This window comes from Portunus trituberculatus, chromosome 42, assembly GCF_017591435.1.
Source record: "Portunus trituberculatus isolate SZX2019 chromosome 42, ASM1759143v1, whole genome shotgun sequence".
Classification (NCBI taxonomy): domain Eukaryota; kingdom Metazoa; phylum Arthropoda; class Malacostraca; order Decapoda; family Portunidae; genus Portunus; species Portunus trituberculatus.
Genome location: NC_059296.1, coordinates 26,006,378 through 26,023,021, shown reverse-complemented (window position 1 = coordinate 26,023,021; position 16,644 = coordinate 26,006,378). Strand labels below are relative to the sequence as shown.

The following is a 16,644-nucleotide window of genomic DNA, read 5'->3' as shown; positions in this document are numbered from 1 at the left end:
ACACACACACACACACACACACACACACACACACGCACGCACGCACATTAAAAAAATTAGACCAAATCATACCTTGGCAATAAATTTTTACTTTCATAAGTAATAATCCTAAATCCATACTTAGTTCATTCTATAATACTGTATGTGAAAATGCATAGTGCAAATGTAAAGAGCATAGCACTCCATATTCATTGGATCATGTCTTACAGAGAGGAAGGCTTTGCTCCAAGTAACTATGTGAGGGACCAGGGCAGTCTTCAGCAGTACGAGTAAGTGTAATTGTACTTTCATTGTATCATCATTTGTTCCTAAAACTATGCATACTAGCCATAAGCACTCTGACTCCCAACATTCAAGTAAATTTATCCTACATTTAGTGCCTAAGGAACATTCACAAAGTAATAACTAAGGCATCAACAGGTCGCCCATACTAAGCCCCCTATCTTGCCACAAACTTAGATAATTCAACAGCTGGTTTATTCAACTGTTGGGATTGGTTACTCTGATTGATGTTCATCAAACAAATCCCTGTTCAACGTCTTCCTAACAATGTTTCACAGTACTGATTGGCACATGGCAGGGTATGTTAAATGTGAATGATATTAAAGACTTAGCTTGTGGTGCACTCTTACTTTGCAGTTGGTATCTTGGCGATGCCACCAGACATCGAGCAGAAGTGCTGTTGATGAAGCAGGAACGGGAAGGAGGTTTTGTTGTCAGAAACTCCACAACCAACTCGGGAATCTACACGCTTTCTGTCTTTTCAAAACAGTAAGTTGTAGTATTGATGATGAGGAATTTCATTTAGTTTCAGTCCTATTTATTCATAGCATAAACAGTACTGTCCTGGGTAATTTTGACTTGGAACAACTACTGTGTACACCAGCAACTGACAGTAAAGAAGAAAGACACTGAAAACTTCACTGAAAGTCAGCTACAACAGAAGGAACATCAACTCAAATAATGCAAAATAATGCCTAAAAAAAGTGCAGTATATTTCAGGATAAAAAATAACCTTATGACTATGGAAAGCTGCAGTCAACAATCACCATAATTCTTTAGGTATTTGATTAACATTATTATTGCTTGCTTGAGTCTTAATGGGTTTTCATGTGAGACTATTTCAATGTGATTTAGCTGTACAGATCAGTAGGATAACAGTGGAGTCATTTGCAATAAACTTGATAAAGCATGTAAGAATGTTAGCAGGATGAAAGTAATTTCTAATATACATGTTTTATTTTACTTTCATACTGGTTTATCCATCATTTACCATCATTAGTTTTGTTATTTTTCTGTATTGTGTACAAGCATCACTTTGTCCCACAGCCTCCCCAGATCTCGGCCACAAGTGAAACACTACCACATAAAGAAGGACCAGGAAGGACACTACTATCTTTCACACCATATCAAATGCCCAACCATCCCTGAATTAATTTATAGACACCAGCTCAACCCTGCTGGCTTGTGTACAAGACTCAGGCCAATTTCACAAGGAAGAGAGGCACCAACAACAGCAGGACTGGGACATGGTATGTCTTATTACTTTGATTTAACCTTGTAAGACCTGGTAATACATTACTGGTTCTTAGCTGAGATCATTTTGGTAATTTTCATCACCCTTATTAGCTATACACAAATGCTGAAATCTTGGCTTTCCCAAATTTTATGAACTTTGAATAATGTCATGAAAAATATCTAGCCACATCTATTAATGGCCTTTTCCTTATGTGTATTACATGCTCTAAGATTTTCCCATGTTAAATATAGATCAGTAGTACATACATATATGTATTTCATTATGATTGCCTAACTTCTAAACAAACTTGACTAGTGGGCATGTTTTCCTGAATCTCATCTCATACTTCTTCCAGACAAATGGGAAGTTGATCCCAATCAGTTAAATCTGATGGAAGAGTTAGGCTCTGGTCAGTTTGGTGTGGTGCGGCATGGTAAGCTCGGATCATTGCATGTTGCTGTCAAGATGATGAAAGAAGGAACTATGAGTGAGGATGAGTTCATTGAGGAAGCTAAAGTAATGAGGTAAGTGGCTTTAAGTTTTGTGGTACTTTTTTAGTATCGTCATATGATAAGAATTAAAAAGAACAGTGTACACACAAGTGCAGCAATATAAAATTCATGTATATGTTCTTGCAAGACTTGAATAAATTCTAACTTGGTGAGCTTAATTTATGCAATGGCACAAATTCAAAAGTGCCCATTTTTTTTCTGTACAGAAGAACTAATAGATTCAGTGAATACCAATCTTGCATAAAAAAGGAAAGATACTCCTGAAATGCAAAAAAAAAAAAAAAGTAATTTTATGCCACTGCAACGCAAGATAGATGTTTGTTGACTTAAGGTAGACCCAGAAGACATACCATAATTCTGGAGAGACTTATCTAGATGCTCATAACTGATGAGGTACTACTGCCAACTGACAGCAATTAATTCATATACAAATAAGTATGAATGAACCTTGACTTTCAAGAGGAGGTTAAAAAGTTATGGAGAGACTTATCTAGATGCTCATAACTGATGAGGTACTACTGCCAACTGACAGCAATTAATTCATATACAAATAAGTATGAATGAACCTTGACTTTCAAGAGGAGGTTAAAAAGTTAAGTTTAGATTCCAGTATTTTTGTAGCAAGTACTAGTATGGCTTTTTAGTGAGACATGGCCTATCTTATGATTAAAATGCCTCTCTTTTCAGACAACTGAGGCATCAAAACTTGGTCCAGCTGTATGGAGTCTGTAGCAAGCGTCGTCCCATTTACATCGTCACAGAATACTTGTGCCATGGTTCTTTGCTGAATTACCTCCGTGACAATGAAAGAACCTTGTTGAATAACACTGTTGTCTTAGACATGTGTTCACAGGTTTGTTGAATTATTTAATTATTTTTACTGTAATGTGATCAGTGCTTCATTCATATCAATTATTCATCCTTTATCTACCTGCTGAATAACTGATCCTGGGGAGTCAGTCCTCTGGTTATGAAACTTGGATGGATTTTGAGTAAATTTTGAGATAAGGTGTGTGTGTGTGTGTGTGTGTGTGTGTGTGTGTGTGTGTGTGTGTGTGTGTGTGTGTGTGTGTGTGTGTGTGTGTGTGTGAGTTTCACTGTTTGATCTACTGCAGTCTCTACCAAGACTCGGCAGAGCTCAGAGCTCGTTATTTTCGATCTTCGGATAGGCCTGAGACCAGGCACATGTGTGTGTGTGTGTATTTTGTCTTGGCTATCTTCCTTGCAAGTGATGTCAGTTAGGATTATACATATAGATCTCCATCATAAGTGGGCATTATCATGATTTATCACTGTAATGATATAGAGTTGTCAGTTATTTGATAATGTTTTTTTCTCACATTATTGATCACTGATACTTTTGGTTACAAACTAGGTATAATTAATAATTTTAGTTTAATTCCAAAAATAGTATTAATAGTATAGTTATTTTACTGAAGACTACTCTTCATTAATGAAGAGACAGGATAAAAATTTTATCTTAGTGAGGAAAACAGATAAAATCACAGTACAAAATGGATAAATATCAAGGTTTAGATTAATTAATTTTTTACTTTAGTACTAGAAAATATCACTGCTATTATTACCAGTATTGGAATTTTGGATTTATTGGTTGTCAGGCAATCAATTCATCAATTATTGCTTATCACCAGTTTCTCTTTACACCAAGCTATGATCTCTAAAACAAACAATTAGTCTAGATGTTTTCCCAAGCATTTCCTCACACATATTGTAGGCCTCTGTGTAAAAAAAAAAAAAGTAAGAACCACTTCTCACCAAACTGTACTGCTTGACAATCAGTAATTTCAGTATTTGGGTGCAATAACAGAGTTGATGTGCACACCACTGCTGTACTGTAGCAAACTCATTCCTTCTCTTGCATGCTAGCCTGGTTCAATTCATTAGGCAAAATGCAAGAGGAATGGGACATTCAAGATTAATTTCTTTTCATATATTCATAGCTGATCTCCATTAATTCATATCATATGAAACTAACCTGCTCCAATAACTTATTCTCTTCCTTTTAATTTATTCCTCATCTCTTTCATAATTTTCCCTGTAGCTTTATAAGTCCTCTCAGAATCACCATCTTTTCCACTTATTGCCTTTCCGTTCCCTCTGGTCAAACCTTAGCAGATAATGCCTTGTTTGACTGGAACATGATTTCTCTTTGTGCTTCTTCACTCATCATCCATTCATCTCTCAATTGTGTTATCTCTCGATCAGATTTATTCGCTTTGCTAATGCCCCCTTCTTTTGTGAACCAATACAGTGGCATTTCATTTTGTACGCTAGTTCATCCATCCTCTGCAGCCACACCCCTTATGAAAGCCCATGAACACCTACAACCATTCTTGTTTCCTTCCACCTCCATTCAGTTCTCCTCTCCCTCCCAAGTAACCTCTCAAACTCATACTTTACACATTGTTTCTACCACACCACAGCACTAGACAGCTGCCTACCTCTCTCTATATCAACAGTTCTGAACTGCATCCCACTCACCATGCCACTCCTAATCACTCATCTCTTTCAAAATGTCCTTCTTTTAGGGTGGAATCAAAAGCTTTATCAACTTTCTAACTGCACGTCTTCCCTCCTCCCATAGCCTAACTGCATCCCTATTCTGTCTAACTCTTTATTGAACTTCCAATAGTGTTCTCAATCATTCATCCCTTTCTCTGGTAAACTCTGGAACTCCTTGCCTGCTTCTGTATTTCTACCTTTCAAGACACTAATCCTGTTTTTTATTAATGCTTGATTGTACATAGAACGAACACTTCACTGGGGGAAATAATAGTCACTTGTTGCCCTTGGCCAGTGCTTTTCACATTATATATATATATATATATATATATATATATATATATATATATATATATATATATATATATATATATATATATTACTAAACTCTTTAATAATGCCTTTTACTACTATAATTTTTTCCTCCACTAGATTATGATCAGACATACTGTACATCCGTTATTCCTTTTTGGAACTTCTAACAATCTTTCTATAGTGGTTCCAGAGTAAAACACAAACTTATAACTTAAAACTAATACTATATTTACTACATTCATACAAACACTCATTAATCTAATTCCAGAAGCTTTCCTTTTCTACTTCTTACAGTTCGTTACCAGGCTTATATGCCTTTATAAACAACTTTAACATGTAAAGCTTCAGTGGAAGAAAACTAAGGATGAGATATACTGATTATAAGGTAAAGGATTTAAATGGAAAGATGTTAACTGGGGAAGAGGTAAAAAAAATATTTTGAAAATCTAATGTGTGTGAATAAGGAACCCCTCCCACTAGTACAACCAGCTACATGGTTCAACTGCTTTCTTTCCCCACTGAGAAAGGTGTGCTTAATAATTAACTCTGACCGTCAATCAAAACCAAGATCATGTGCAGAGGACAGAGGAACTCACTGTCAAGTCAATGGCCATCCAGTCCCAGCTATGAGTGAAATTCAGTAGTTCAGAATGTATGCCCTCAGATTTCTGCATCCTATCTGTAGGCCAATAGTCTGTCTGGTAGGAGGAGGGCTTACATCTTTTCTATATTATTTTTTTTCACCAATACAATTATAAAATTCAAAAGGTTTTCTTTTTACTTGCCTAGGGCAACAACATAATAGCAATGAAAAAAAAAAAAAAAAGGACCAATGAGGTGCTGGTCCCCTGAACATATCAAAAGCAGTAATAAAAAAAATACAGAACAAATGTCTTGAAACCAACCTTCAGAGAGTTCAGTCATAGAACATAAGGATACAGGGAGTTCTAGAGTTTACTAGAGAAAGGGATGAATGATTGGGAATACTGGTTAACTATTGCATTATCGAGATGAAGAGAAAATGAATGAGAGAAAGAAGTCTTGTGCAGTGAGGACACAGGAGAAAAGAAGGCACGCAGTTAGCAAAAGAGCAGTTCGCATGAAAATAACAGTAAAAGATAGCTGGAGGTTCAATATTGCAATACTGAGAAAGAGACTGAAGACAATCATTTAGAGAGGAGTTGAAAGACAAGGAGTTTTTATTCCACCTTGTCTAAATGAGTGGTATGAGCAGAGCATGCCCCCTACATGTGAATCATACTCTTGGGTGGAAATTCAAGAACTGATCAGGCTTTTGTCTCGATTCCATCCCAGTTTTGTTGGGAACCCCAAACATCCCGATACTTTGATATGAAGGCAATCTGGCAAAGATGTGTGATTGATATAAGGTAAAATCTACACTGAATAAAATGAAAAGGCCCCTTACCCATACCTTTTTTTCTGGGACTAGTGAGGAGAATACAGAAGTTTCATCTCCATGTCAGACCATTTCTGGGCTAAATCTCCTGATTTTTCAGCAAGCGGGCATCTGGAGCATTCTAAAGGCACATCCACACTATCAGGTATGCCCTCCCAGCAAACACTGATACCAGATCACAATGGACAGTGAGAATGAGGCTAATGATGTCATTAGTGGAAATGCCACAGGCAGGTATCTGGTAACAAACAGTGTTACCCACAATCTCTACTCATTCAATGAGCAAATGGCTGGGGGGCAAAGTTGTAAACTGATATCACTTGCAGTTTCGTGGCTCAGTTCCTCTAAGTGAGGTGTGAGACTTGTATCAACAAGTCCAACACCGTGGAGAAGAAAGTAGCCTTGTGTGGTATATTTCTTGCAGTGTGTATGAAAAAGAAGAAAAAAAAAAGCCAGAGCTTAGAAGTGTCTGTAGCGGAAAGAATGGTTGTGAAGAGGAGAGCTTAGAAGCCATGTGACTATATATCGTGAACTCCACGACGATCATGAACATAATTTCTTCCAGTACATGATAATGGATGTAAACAGTTCCCAAAGACAAGGCTGTTTGTTGATGGTACATGTCAATTAACCATGTGGTATCTTGCCTCGACCACTAAGTGTTTGCAGATTCATTTATGCTTGTAGAAGGACGACCAGACATGATGACATGCACACAACACTTTAACATGAGACCAATTACTATAGTAGCTCTAAGGAAACCTTTAGTGCTTCGCACCACCTACGGGTGGAGACAGTTTGTGCCGTTTCATCTAAACTCACTCACAGGCAGCTGCCCGTTCATGTTTGGCTGTCGTTTTCTCGCTTCTGACATCACTTTCGTGCCTGCCACTCACCCCCAGCTTGTGTGTAGTAGATCAGGATCTGGTATCACTTTTTGCCCGCGCGGGCATGCTCGATAGTGTGGACATGCCTTAAGACTTGCAGAGAATCACCAAATGCCACATCCATCAGGAAAGCTCAGTAGAGTAAGGGTGGATTTAGTGGGACTCTTAAGACTTTGAGGCCTGATAGTCATGTGAACATAGCTGGGTGCGATAACAAAAATAATTATCACAGTAACCAATAAATCAATAACGCTAACGTTAACTTCAATAACCAGTAACGAATAACTGGCAATTAATTCATCGCCCACTAACCGATAAATTAATAAAACCAAATTCTAATAACTAATGATAACAAGCTTGGTATTTTGAAATAAAAAATTGATAAGTAAAACATAAGAAATAAAGATGGGGATTTACCTATCTTAGGAAACTTACACAAATCTTTAAAAATCTTTACTAAAGTGCCTTTGAAAGTATTAAATTTCAGCTTGCTGTTCATGAATCTAATGTTCCAGAATCAAAAAATTAATTATTGCTTGTTTGGATCAGTTCAGAACAGCAACACCAATTAATCAATAACGGAAAAAAATTACATGGCCAATAACCTGATGTTATCACAGTAAATCTCAATAACATCCACCTGTGGGTCAGAACATGTCTGCTAATGGTCTATCTAGCATTACTGATGGTAACCATCTTAGGGAGTTTGCTAAAGTACAGTAAGCATCTCTAACAGACTGCAAGAGTTCTTCCTCTCTATTGCCTACTTTATTACTGCATGTCACATCCTCCTTGTCTCCCATCACCAACCCCTCTTATTTTTTTTTTCTGCAGGTGTGTAATGGTATGGAGTATTTAGAAAAGAAGAAATTCATTCACCGTGATTTAGCAGCAAGAAATTGTCTGGTAGGAGCTAATTCTGAAATCAAAGTGGGAGACTTTGGATTAGCACGGTAAGTAGATACAATTATTATCACAGTTACATTGAATACACACCTGGAGAGCCTAAATTCCACTTCATATACTATCATACAAGGATAGTTTTAATAGGTAGAAGAAAAAATAGAAGAATCAACATTTCCACCTATGCTCCGAGATTCAAAGATTTAAAGTGCAAATCAGAATTAAGAGACAAAATACCACTATGTATCAGTTACTTTGTTATATGCTTATAACTAAAACCATAAACATATTCTTTTTTTGACTAATTAATTGTGGTATTTTGCATGATTATTATTGTTATTAATATTATTATTATTATATTTAATATATTTTTATCTTTACATAGTTTTATGAGACTGAATCAATTGAGTCAAGTCATATTTTCAAAACATCATTTTTGTCTACTTTTACAATGTATGAAATTAACCAAAATTTTTTACCTTGTCATGGACTTCATGAATACCGTCTTGAAATCTACAAACCCATGTTATTCCCTTAGGTATGTTGTTGACGATGAGTATAACAGCTCAGGCGGTGCAAAGTTCCCAATAAAATGGGCTGCTCCTGAGGTGCTCAACTTTATGAGATTTTCCTCAAAGTCTGATGTATGGGCATTTGGAGTATTGATGTGGGAAGTATACACCTGTGGGAAGATGCCATATGGAAGAATGAGAAACCCTGAAGTGGTCGAGATGGTGCAGAGTGGACGTGTTCTTGAGCAGCCAAGATACTGCCCAGATGAAGTTTATAGTGTAAGTATTTTTTTTATTGAGTGGAGTATAAAGAGAAAAAAGAAAAAATAGTACATAATTACTGCATTTAAAAAGGATTATATAATTTCATTGGGATAAGACATTTATCATTAATATGACATCTGCAGTAATAATGAAAGGGTACACAAGCCACCATTGGCCACTGATGCTACATCATAATGGTCTTGCATTGGGGAGTAAGTTTCATGTTTCATAAGTAAAGATTGAGAGAAAAGTGAAACACATTGCACAAGTATGGTGCATCTTACTCATGCCTTTTGATTATTACTGTGTTGGAAGAATTACAGCTGTAATAATGCAAGACCTAAAATAACACCAGTAATAATATTGAGACCTAAAACAACAAAGATCACATAGTAGTAAGATACAGGCAACACCCGTTTAATGAAGGGGTTACGTTCCTAAAAAACACTTCGTTAAGCGAAACTTCATTAAGCGAACCGATTATAACAAGTTTAACCCCTGACTTGAACTTCCACTGAGAGTAAGCAAAGCGAGAGTGCATCATAGTATGGTGAAAGGTTTAATGAAAGTAAAAATTATGAAATTTAACATTTAGGCAGTTAAGTTTTATTTAAGTCATTATAATGTACACTAATGTATGTATGTATGTAGCTTTATAATGTTGATGATCTTAAATTTATGAAGGGAGGGAGAGTGAAACGGGAAAGACACTAACCGGCAACCTGTGGAATGTAAACAAAGGGCGCATCATTGTACCGCATACAAAACTTATGTACCACATTTCCACAAGGCTTTCCATTTTATCCATTGTAGAGTCATGAGTTCAGGTGGTTCTTTAGCTTGCAAGGAAGATACAGTCTCACCAGCCTTCTTAATAGTCTGCTGACTTGAAAATAGTAGAGACAGTAGATGGAGTCAAGATGGTGGCCAGCAATGCTATAGTTTTCTCGCCTCTCGTGTCTGTGAATAATATCCAGCTTCACTTCGAGAGTAAGAGACTTCCTGGTCTTCTTAGGAATGCTAGGCCACATTGCAAGGAGTTTTGGTGGGAAGTTGAGCGAGTGAAGACGAGCTGCTGCTGACGCTGTTATGGGAGTGAGTGGTGCGTGTTGTCCACGAGAGGCTTAATCTTGATCTTGATCTTGATTCTATAGGTGTCCCAGGATTTCTCCTGAGGCAGGCCTTAGTATTTGCGGCTGCTAGTGTATTCAAAAGCTTGTCGGCTTGCATGATACGGCGGGGCTTTCAAACTTGGAATAAATTACCTGGATAAAACTTCATTAAAGCTAGTTTGGTATTCGTTAAATGAGCAGATGGTAGTAAAATGAAACCTTCGTTGTTGCGAAATTTCATTGTGTGAACCTTCGTTAAACGGGGGTTGCCTGTATATTAGCATACTAATCAGATGTACTCAGTACAACTCTTGATTAATGTGATTTTGCTTAAAACATGACTTGATTTTTAAGATGCATTAAATAATGCAGTTTATTCACTATTAAATAATGCAATTTATTCAATTTAACGTGGGTTAATTTGACTCGGTGACGTCACACGCACCCACACTGCTTCTGGCAGAAACGACATCGAGATGCTCTAGGCCGGGATCTAAGAAACTTAACAGTGAACGGAGTATTTTTCGGCTGCAAAATGGTATCCATCAACCTATAAGGGGACATCTTTGCCATGGTAACAAGGTTGCCAGTAGGATGTTGGTAACTCCACCTGCTGAGGGGGTGTTACTGTCTTAATCATAGATTAATGTACATTAGATGGTCTCAAAACAACAAGCTTCACCACCAAGATAAAATTGTTTTATGAAGCACAAAGTGAAATCTTTTATGGAAAACTGAAAAAGCAGGAGATGAGGAGACATTTGCCTGCAAGCGCTGCCGATCGTCATCAGCTGCTTCTTACTCTTATGAGCCCTTAAGCTTGTGTATTTCCACTCCTCTGTTGCCTGCTATAATGGATATCATATATTTGTATTCATATATGATCCTGCCATTAGGATCACCTTGACTCTGTGGCACCGAGTGATAGTGAACTACCACTTCCCTCAGCATGAACTTTTATCTTTTTTAACTTCATCTGACAGAGGAGGACTCAGTGGGGCATGCAATTCTTACTCATACCTATGTTTTGCTTCAGTTACTGACTATATGTACAGCAGAGCAAACTTCTGTTATATAACTGGGTTTTCAACACTGCCAACCCCAATATATTCTAACCCACTTAACCCTAACTTAATCTTACTACCTGTCTTCTATTTCTGGGGACGTTAGTGACTTACATGCATGTTTTGCAAGGGTATTATTGTATTTCTTGACCTAACTGCTGGAATAGCTCTTTATTTCTTTTCTTTACATTGCTGAAAAATGGTAAGTTAAGTTAGGATTGGTTAGAGTGAGGTTAAAAGAGGAGTTCATGCCAAGGAAAGTGGTATTTCAATAGTAGTTCACTATCACTCAGTGCCACATAGTCAAGGTGATCCTCAAGGTATGATCATATATGAATACAAAGATATGATATCCATTATAGCAGGCAGTACAGGAGTGGAACCACAAATATTGCATGAAAGCAACACATAAGCATAAGGGGTCACAAGAATAAGAAGTGGCCAACACCAATCAGTGGCATTGGTGGACAAACACCTCCTCCTCATCTCTTGCTTTGTTTTTTATGTTCCGAGCAAGATTTGACCTAGCGATGTATTAATAGTTTTTAAGGTTTGAGTAACAAAATCCCAAAAGTAAGCAATTTTCCCAATAGCCAGGAGCATAACCTCCCCTCCCTATTAACATTGTCTTCTATGGGAAAATTATGTTTGAATAACACATCTCCAGGAGCATAACCCTCGCTTTAATTGAGAGTTGACTGTATATAAATATAGTTCCAAGCATGATAGTACACAGAGGCAAGACCATGAAGAATGAGACACAAATGTAAGGACAGCTATACAATATTCTATATAAATTGCTTCCATATGGAACATTTTTTTAAGAATGCTAAAAAGGGGACAGCTATATAATGTTCTATATAAATTGCTTCCATATGAAACATTTTTTTACGACTTTATCTGTTTAAACTCAAAAGCATTAATGCAAGTCAATGTGTGATCAAAAAAGCGAGATTTGAAAGGTTTCTCATCAGTGACATGGTTTGTAAATGTTTTTTTCACATATCTTTTTCAGATTATGCAGCACTGTTGGACTCCAATTGCTGAATCCCGGCCATCATTCAGTGAAATTCGAGAACAGTTTGGGATTATTTCTGATGAATGAACACCACATAGCCACTGTACCCCCTCACCCCCGCTCACACTATATATTATGGGTTTACATGGCTACTTGTAAACAATGCAGACCATCAAGCTAAAAAAAATATGCAAAAAATTTGTTTTTAATCACTTGCAATATTGTGAATGACATTCTTAAGGTGTGCAATTAGTTGTAAGATTTTATAAAATGAATTAACACTTGTGATAATGGATTCTTATAAATGGTAAATTCTTGAAACTTGAAAAAAATTGTAGTACTTAAGTATTATTTAAGCTGTACATATTGCCTATAACTTTTTACATCATGTAGATCACTTTTCCTCTTGCAGTTGTTGTAACTTGATTGATTACAGTTTTACTACTCTTTATGAAGACTTCTATTTCAGGGTAAAAGCAATTTCAAATTTTATTTGAAAAGATGAAATTGTAGAGGATTTAGGCAGAAATCTAATCCCCAAGTTAGTGGTAATGATAAAAAATCTGGTATTTACATAGCAGTCAGATACTATTGATTTAAATTATACTGGCTTATTAGTAAGTGACATTTTCAAGCCCCGGGAGAAAAAAAAAAAGAAAAGATTTAAAGGCACTTCTAATACAATTTCCTTGAACTGTTCTGTAACTTAGACCTTCTATCTGTATATTCATCCCTCATGATGTAGTGTATATCAAAAGTCAGTTTTGTAAGTTTTTAGAAGTTAAGACATATATTCATATCAATGCTTCCAAGGCCCTTTTATACTCCAGGAAACTTAGGGGACTTTGAATCTAGAATTACTGGCTCTTTCAGTATTCATTTTTATGTACTTGGGGACCAGTGAGTCAAAATCTTGCCAAGATGAGCAATTATTACATATAAATTAAATGTTCCTTCATACAGCCGTCAATATTGAAAAATAGGATATTTCCAGTCAAGCAAATTTCAATAATCAAATGAACAATTCTTGGAGATGATTTTTTTTTATTTCTTTCTTTATTTTTTTTCCAAATAATTTCCATGTTTTTGAAAATGAGAACTCAGTCAAAAGTGGTGACCCGTGCTTATGATAACACATGAAACTTGCACGGCTGATCAGTAAAGCAGGAATTTTGAAGATTTACAAGGAACACCTATTAGTGGCAATATTATGTATATAAATAAGAAAATAACATATCACTGAGCCTGAGTCCTTGCAATCAGTAAATTCCTTCTCTTTACACATTCACTGCTTTAAAAAAAACTTCTCTTATTGTCATGATCCTTGCCTTTGTACATATTTGCTATAACTATCAAACAACTTGCAGCTACTGGTAAACTTTTTCAGATCTTTCATGCCCAGAGGTGTCACTATGTCAAACAACAGTCCCAGTCTCCCCTGCATGTAAACATGTTACCCTTTCTTACATGAATATTTAAGCCAAAATGTTATGCATGTATTCCTACAGTACATTCCAAAAATTTTAATTTTAAATTAAAAGTTTATTGTCAAAACAAAAATAAAACTAAACTAAAAACAGGTTAATCACTTTGGCTTTTAAACACAGCCTTTACTACAGCATTGGCACCAGTCACTGGTGAGATGGCACCAAACTTGTGATCTCAAAGTATCAGCCTCAAGATTCCTCCAGACTAATCTTTACTGTGAAACACATGCACAATCTTTAATGTCAAAAGGAACAATAGAGGGGCAAAAATTACCTAAATAAGAAAAATGATCATTTCAAAACTCAACTCAAGAAAACATTATAGCTTTTTAAGTTATCAGGACTTATACTAAGATTTTACTTTAAGAAACCAATTGTATTGCAAATATACAAAAAATTGGATCAACTCTGATCATTTAACCTGCCAAACATGCTGGTCACCCGCACAATGTTTTCCAATACTACTTCCGTCATAACTAGTCTCACCACAAGACACTCAGCTTAAGTAACAGTTTGGTGTGCAAAGGAGCATGTAAATAAATATACTTGCCAGCTCAATATTAATGAAGAAAAATTCATTATCATTTGCACACTTTAAAAGATCTTCTGTTTAATCGTAAGTCCACAGCATGGTATATTGGTTCCTACCAGTAGCAACTTTTGCCCATCCACTTCCCTGTCTACCAGCTGGACAAATTTTAGACAAGTGGTCATAATCATGAGTTACTATTTCAAGTATCTTTTCTCCACATGGTGATCTGATAGTCTTTTCCTCCATTTGGTAGAAACACATTTGAATTAGGCATATTCATTTCCAAGAAATGTTCTTAACAAAGCCCCTGGCAGGAAACACATCATACCCTTTCCTGTCTTGCCCAGAAAACTGCACAGTAATTTATATTGTTTATCAACAAGAATACTGTCATTGCTTAACTCTTGGCAAGATGTTGGTGTTATATGACCAACTCAGCTTAATGGCTGCCTAGTTCAGGACAGTGAACCTCATATACTGTCAAATACTATGTAAACCCTTAAATCACTTCTCAGATATTGCAGGATATATGTAAAAAAAATATTTAGTTGTAATTTTTTACATACAGTAAAACCTATGTAATTCAGTAGATGGAGGCTTTTATCCTTTTCAAAAATCACTAAATTGATCATATGTACAATGAAATCCCTCAGTTGTCATACACTGTCTCTAATTACACATTAGCCTTGAAGTATTTATCTGCTGTGTACCAAATCTACACATACTGCAATGCAACACACCACACCAATCAGAGTTTGATGTTCATTGAATCAAATTTATAAACAAGTAACCAGAACTATCCTTATACATGTACAATGATATATCACATAAAACAAGCAGAAAACACACACACACACACACACACACACACACACACCTTGTTGTCCCGGTGTGTGTCTGGTCTCAGGCCTATCCGAAGATCGGAAATAATGAGCTCTGAGCTCGTTCCGTAGGGTAACGTCTGGTTGTCTCGTCAGAGACTGCAGCAGATCAATCAGTGAAACACACACACACACACACACCGCATAGTGTAGTGGTTAGTGGTCTATGAGCTCTGAGCTCACTCCGTAATGGGGAAGACTGGCTGGGTGACCAACAGAAAACCGAGGTGAATTACACACACACACACACCACGTAGTGTAGTGGTTAGTGGTCTATGAGCTCTGAGCTTGCTCCGTAATGGGGAAGACTGGCTGGGTGAATTACACACACACACACACACACACACACACACACACACACACACACACACACACACACACACACACACAAACACACTCCTGATTAATTGTGCACTTTAATCATTCGGAGGTAGTTGTCAAAAATTATTTTTGATACAAGTCATTCTTAAAAGCAGAGAAGCTGTAAATTGTGACTTATTGTATATATGTGAGGTAATTAAGTCTAGATATTCCATCAAGAACTTACACAGCACAGCAGCATCATAACTACAATCAGCTGTTACGTGTGGTTCTCTACCAAAGTGCACAAGCTACATGCAAGACCTTGGGAGCTCTCAACTTGTGGGATGTATGACTTTGTGGGGATCTTAAGGTATTTATATTACATATAAATATGAGAGCAAATGGAATGATTAAATAGACTGCAGAGGCAATGAACCATCAATTACAGTAAGTAACACTGAATAACAGTGTTACTACCTCTTTCAATCCTATACACAATTGCAGAAATGCATCACATTAAAATACATCCTACAACAGTTATTTATAACAATTTCAATGGCTTCGCTACCAGTCAGTTTATAAAGGTTTTACTGTATCATAGTCTCAACTGATACTACAATAATTATTTTTTAAAATTTTACATTTTTATATCAAGTTTTATGCAGCAACTAATGTATGAGTGAGATATACTTAAAAGTTTGTCTGATAATGATGTACCACTTACAGTTATAAATCAAAGTAAATTATAAATTGATGTGTCTTAGATAGTAAATCATAAAGAAGAGTAAAGAATTTCTGGCCACTTATATACTGTACAGATAATTTCCCATACAGATTCTACATATTACTCTCTCTATATATCTAATCTTTTAATAAATTCTTGGTTATAAAATTCTAATCCCAGTAAAGTACTTCACCGACTCTGATATTATCTTAGTATTGCAAAGAAGACATTGAACAACTCTCTCCTCAGTAAACAAAATTCATATGCAACACAGTGAACCAGTTTTGAACTGAAGAGATACATACCTAAAAGAAAAGTGAGTGAAAATACTACATTTGCTATTAGCCAACCAAACAAACAAACTGATTTTCATAAAACAAGAAAAAAGTTACTGGAAAAATGGTTTACTTATGTTTCAGAGCATCGTTCTACATAATTTTTTTTCTTGCCTTCTATTTTTTTCCTTTATATAGTATACTACATGCATTAAAAGTTTTTCCCTCTTTAAGTGTAAAAAGAGTTACCTATGCTTTTAAACCTTTAGATGTTAAAAACTTTAACGACAAATTCAAGGACAATATACCTGGCTGCATTTGCCTATGAATAAACTGGCATGAACATAAAGAATAGAACATAAATCAGCCACAAAATTTTTCATTGCCAAGTTTTCA

General features: G+C 36.1%; 1 protein-coding gene across 4 annotated transcripts in view; it reads left to right on the top strand.

Moving 5' to 3' along the window:
• The window catches only part of LOC123517553 (tyrosine-protein kinase TXK-like), a 384,887-nt gene extending 370,233 nt beyond the window's left edge, over positions 1-14,654 (top strand). For all 4 annotated transcript variants that reach the window (XM_045277766.1, XM_045277768.1, XM_045277767.1 and 1 more), the window contains 8 exons: positions 210-269; positions 640-771; positions 1,330-1,532; positions 1,875-2,043; positions 2,719-2,884; positions 8,008-8,126; positions 8,615-8,867; positions 12,044-14,654. In XM_045277766.1, coding sequence (XP_045133701.1) covers positions 210-269; positions 640-771; positions 1,330-1,532; positions 1,875-2,043; positions 2,719-2,884; positions 8,008-8,126; positions 8,615-8,867; positions 12,044-12,133 — 1,192 coding nt within the window. In that variant the 3' untranslated portion in view covers positions 12,134-14,654. The remainder of the gene's footprint in view (positions 1-209; positions 270-639; positions 772-1,329; positions 1,533-1,874; positions 2,044-2,718; positions 2,885-8,007; positions 8,127-8,614; positions 8,868-12,043) is intronic.
• Positions 14,655-16,644: the final 1,990 nt, after the last annotated feature.